The sequence below is a fragment of the Lactuca sativa genome, chromosome 6, assembly GCF_002870075.4.
Source record: "Lactuca sativa cultivar Salinas chromosome 6, Lsat_Salinas_v11, whole genome shotgun sequence".
In the NCBI taxonomy this organism is placed as follows: domain Eukaryota; kingdom Viridiplantae; phylum Streptophyta; class Magnoliopsida; order Asterales; family Asteraceae; genus Lactuca; species Lactuca sativa.
In genome coordinates this window covers 183,040,180-183,044,994 of record NC_056628.2, presented here as the reverse complement: position 1 = coordinate 183,044,994, position 4,815 = coordinate 183,040,180, and the positions used below count along the sequence as shown (strand labels likewise).

At 32.6% G+C, this 4,815-nt stretch overlaps 1 protein-coding gene across 6 annotated transcripts; it reads left to right on the top strand.

Annotated features, from left to right (window-relative positions):
• Positions 1 to 473: 473 nt before the first annotated feature.
• Positions 474 to 3,684, top strand: LOC111878286 (serine/arginine-rich splicing factor SC35). 6 transcript variants are annotated; one of them, XR_002845676.3, is made up of 10 exons: positions 474 to 659; positions 746 to 824; positions 1,589 to 1,668; positions 1,757 to 1,823; positions 1,938 to 2,009; positions 2,075 to 2,272; positions 2,482 to 2,605; positions 2,692 to 2,766; positions 2,943 to 3,024; positions 3,146 to 3,684. XR_002845676.3 is itself a non-coding variant. In XM_023874790.3 (8 exons), the coding sequence occupies exons 1-8, from the start codon at positions 584 to 586 to the stop codon at positions 2,695 to 2,697; spliced, it is 696 nt and encodes a 231-aa protein (XP_023730558.1). In that variant the 5' UTR covers positions 474 to 583; the 3' UTR covers positions 2,698 to 2,934. The 6 variants fall into 6 exon arrangements, 3 of the variants coding, with proteins under 3 accessions (XP_023730558.1, XP_023730557.1, XP_042751898.1); XR_006184541.2 differs by having other exon boundaries at positions 2,943 to 3,684; XR_006184542.2 differs by having other exon boundaries at positions 475 to 659; positions 2,081 to 2,272; positions 2,943 to 3,684.
• The last annotated feature ends 1,131 nt before the right edge of the window (positions 3,685 to 4,815 follow it).

Below are 4,815 nucleotides of genomic sequence, written 5' to 3'. Positions count from 1 at the left end.
TATGATACTGTACATAAAAATCATCCACCCTTAGACGTTTCCGCCGTTCTGGTTTGGGGGTCTGACAAAATCCAATCCTTTTCAAATTAGTTCTTAAAATCGATCACTTATCAAAGTCTTATCTTATTCAATAACAAATTCAATGACAAACCACTTTACATTTTTCTCCCTTACAATAAAAACCCTAGCAAAATCGATGATATTATATGTAGAGACACCATTCTTCTTTTAGAAACTACTTCAATCAACTTTCTTAACCTTCTTTTAGATGAACATTTGAAGTTGAATTGGAATTTTTTGAATAGGGTATATGATAGTAAACGGATAAATATAAGAATTTAAAGGGATGTAAAACTTAAAAAAATGTTTAAAAAAAAAGATATGGATAAATATGTTATTTTGAAGTTTACCAGGGTAAATACAAAGTTTTGATTTTTTTTTTAGTATTCTCTTTCAAGCACTCTTATTTATCGATTTTCTCACGGCTGGTACAAATTGGTTCGCTTCAGAGGTAGTAGATTGCAGTATCGCACACACAAACCCTAACAGGAAACCCTAGATCGTCCCGCGAGGAGAAACAAAAATGTCGCATTTTGGTAGAGCAGGCCCTCCAGATATCACAGATACCTATTCGCTTCTCGTGCTTAACATCACTTTCCGTAAGTTTATACTAATTTTGTCTTCTGATTTATACAAATCCGATATTCTGGTAAAATAAAATTATCTATCCTAATTTTGTTTTCAGGTACTACTGCTGATGATTTGTTCCCACTTTTTGATAAATATGGGAAAGTGGTTGATGTTTTCATCCCTAGAGATCGCAGGTACGAATTTCCCCTCAATTTGATTTACAATTTCACGAGCGATGTTAGGTGGCGTTTAATTGAATCGTTATGAATGTGTCATTGTTTAGAGATTTTGTTGTTTATAAATTATATACCCCGATCGTGGATAGGAAAATTGTTCCATTTCGAATTCTCTGTTAAAAAAGATAAATTAGATAAAGGAGTTATCAACTCTTACCTCAAAACTTTGTGAAGCTTCAAGAAGATCTATTTTTTTACCCAAGTACCTGATGGCTAAAAGTATGATATAGAATATCGACATTGATTTCTTTGCAAGTTCAACACATAAATTTCTCTAGCACTATTTTTTGTAAAGTCTGTAGCTATCATTTGAACTTAAACTTAGGTTTTTAGGAGTGTTCAATCAAATGTCTAAAACTCTGTTCAACACCCAAAAACAGGGATTCTTATGGATCAAAATCATTGCTGTCAATAACTTGCATGAATCATGTGTAGCTAAGAAATCATTTTAGCTTGAAGATCAAGCAAAACACGCTATCAAGAACATAAGAAATTAAAACTTATTGCAAACTTCATACCATGGAGGAACTACTTTCTTTCTTACAACTCTACAATCCATATTATCCAAAGTCAAATAGATCATCTTTCAAGATACGAATTTGTAAAGTCAAAAGTATTCATTTGTCATCCATATATTTGCTCAAAACAGATAAAGTTGACAGATTTAAACTTAAATCACATTTGTTTTTTTTTTAAACTTGTAATTATTGTGGTGATTAAAGGACTGGAGATTCTCGTGGGTTTGCTTTTGTTCGATACAAGTATGCAGATGAAGCACAAAAGGCAGTCGAAAAGCTTGATGGTGAGTATTTGATCTTTCATTTTCTTGTAATGTATTTCCTTTTATGGATTGAAATAAATGCACTTGTCACTTGTGGAAATCCTTTCAGGAAGAGTTGTTGATGGAAGAGAGATGATGGTTCAATTTGCCAAATATGGGCCAAATGCTGAAAAAATGTGAGTCACATTCTTCACATATAATATAATATAATATATTTCCAAATTCCAAGAATCAGAGTTGAAAAAGTACACAGTTGTTTGGCTAATGTGGTTGTTTTCATTTTGTTTTAGTCACAAGGGAAGGATACTTGAACCAGTAGAAAAGCTGAAGGGTAGATCAAGGAGCCGAAGTCCAAGACCAAGGTCTGATGAGGATGTAATTTTGACCATTCTACCCTTGTATTGGAGTTGATTTTTACTGAATGTAGTTCCAGGTATAGAGATGAATACAGCCACAGGGGCTACAGGAGGAGAAGTCGCAGCAGAAGCAGGGAGAGATATTATGGAAGGGACAGAGATCGTTACAGAAGTAGGAGTAGGAGCCCTGATTATCATAGAAGACACAGGAGGAACAGATATGATGATGATTATGATGATGAGAGAAGCCCAAGTAGGTCTCCTGTAAGGTAAAAAGACGTAAATGCCCTTATCATTGAAAATATCCCTAGAAAGTTGATCTTTTGTTAAGAACCTGATGGACTAATCACTATTCTATATGTGTTTGTTACTTACATAGAAGTAGAGAGTACTAGTCTTGAAAAGACTAGAATGCCCTTATCCTTAGAAAGTTTGTCTAGTATGGTGTCATGTTTCAATAAACTGATGGGTTACACAGAAGCAGGTCTCCTCCTCCACGTAGGACACCTTCTAGAAGCAGAAGCCCAGTTAGAGGAAGAAATGAGAAAGCATCATCACCTGGAGCTGATTCCAGAAGCCCTTTGCAGCGTTCTGATTCCGATGTAAGTTTTTTTTTTACTTGTGGAATCATTGATTCCGGATGTTGATATATATTTTTTACTGATTACTTTTATCTTTTGTTTGACAGGAATGATCGACTGAAATAAGGTTTGAAAGATGGATTTTTGAACTAGTTTGCTGGTTGGTGCATCGTATTGTTAAGGTTAATATTTTTTCATCCCATGCATTTGCTCAGTATGTTTAATACTGATTTCGGTTTGTTTTTGTGTTTCTTTTGGATTTGGATGTTTATGGGTGTTGGTTTTAAATTGTTTTATAAATTGGATATGTATAAAAATTTGGGAACTGAATGTATTTTTTTGGTGTGGTATCTGGAAGTGTTGATGTTGCTGTGGGGGAGAGATGAGATTGTTGATGCTGTTGGTGTCTTTTTGTTACCTGATTTCAGCTTGTGAGAATGGTAAGAGAAACAAAACACTTTCTTGTTGCTCAAGTCAAGTAGGAAATATGATTTTATAGATATGGATATCAATATATTATGAAATAGTTGCTGACTTGAGATATTTTGGGTAAAAAAAAAGGAGTTTTAGTTGGTTGCTGAGAATGAGATGATCATGATCATGATACTGTAGTTGATGATGATGCAGAGCCTAAAAATCATTCTCGTTATTTTTCAAGGTTAGAAGTAAACACAATTTGATATGCTTCTCCTTTTTATAATAATTTTCCATCACTTTTTTTTTCTTCTATCATGTTGCATGCATAGTCATTTTACATATGCATGTGTCTTTAAGGAAAATTGCAGTAAATGACTTATCATACAATAGGAGTTGGTTGCTAAGCCATGATATTAATATTAACCTTAAATAGAAAAACGAGGTGGTAATTTTTGTGCCATTATTGGTATTTTTCCTCAGTTTTAAGTAAATTGGTTCAGGATGTTAGAATTTAACTCTTTTTCATTTTTAGCTTAATTTTCTCCATCTCTCAAAACAATTATATGTTATATTAATAGAAGAAATTAGAATAGTATCATATCTTTTGAGTTTGTATAAAACAAGAGGCGATTGCTATTAATGTAATATTGATGAGATTATATGAATTTTTACATATTGTTTGATATCTTTTGTTAGTTAAATATTTGTATATTTTTTCTTTATGAAAACGAATATGAGCTGAGCTATCCTTTTTAAAGTTGTATTGTTGGTCTTTAAAATTATTAAAACGTTGAGAGTTTTACTTGGTAGTTTAAAATATGTTATGGTAAGTTATAACTGCACGACAATTCATTAGAGACATTTTGTGTTCTTAGGCACAAGAAACCAAAGCAACATACTAAGGTTTGCTCATAAGATAAAAAAAAAAGATATTGAGCAAATTTATAGTTTTTTTTTTCTTCCGAATTTTTAACAATTTGTGTTGATTCTTAATCTAAGAAACTCTCCACTTCAAAGCCTTCAAACCATTTGGAATGGCAACCATATCTTATACCTATTAAATGTGCGTATTGTGGAGACGTGGTTATAAAAATACAATGGCTTTGAATACAAATATCACGTCAAACACTATATAAACAACCAAGTTATGCAAACAATACTACTAAGATTTAAATTTTAAACAACCAAACAAATATGAAGGTAAGTGTTAGGGAAATAAAAGACAAAACTGCAAATTTAGTCCTTGTGGTTTGCAAAAAACTTTGGATAGGGTCCAAAAAGTTTCCGACTTGCATGGAAGGTCCAAAATCAAGGTTTTTCTGAGTTTTTGGTCCAAAAAAACTTGAAATGATAGTTATACCCTTTTAATTTCTTTTTTGTATTTTTTAAAATTTTTCACATACTATTTTAATTTACAAATAAAAAGAAAAGCAATTAATTATCCCCAACACACACACATACACACACACACACTCTCTCTCTCTCTCTCTCTCTCTCTCTCTCTCTCTCTCTCTCTCTCTCTCTCTCTCTCTCTCTCTCTCTCTCTCTCTCTCTCTCTCTGAAACGCAAAGTGAAAGGGGACATCCTTCTTAGTTCTTCATTCATCCCCCATCTTCTTCTTCAACGAATTCACACATGTATCTTCATATTTCCTTCTTAACAAACATCTTTTGAATCGATTAATATGAATCGATTTCTGATGCGAACCCTAAACCTAAACTCGATCTATGTATATATACGACTAACTAGATGAAATCCTTTTCATATCTTCATCTCAAACCAAAATTATACAGATAGATATAGCGATATGTATT

What these genes read in the sequence shown, in the direction of transcription:
- LOC111878286 (XM_023874789.3), top strand. Translation starts at nt 584, where the DNA reads ATGTCGCATTTTGGTAGAGCAGGCCCTCCAGATATCACAGATACCTAT. An exon ending in GGCAGTCGAAAAGCTTGATG is followed by an intron (nt 1,669 to 1,756) that starts GTGAGTATTTGA and finishes AAATCCTTTCAG; the next exon opens with GAAGAGTTGTTGATGGAAGA. An exon ending in GGGCCAAATGCTGAAAAAAT is followed by an intron (nt 1,824 to 1,937) that starts GTGAGTCACATT and finishes ATTTTGTTTTAG; the next exon opens with TCACAAGGGAAGGATACTTG.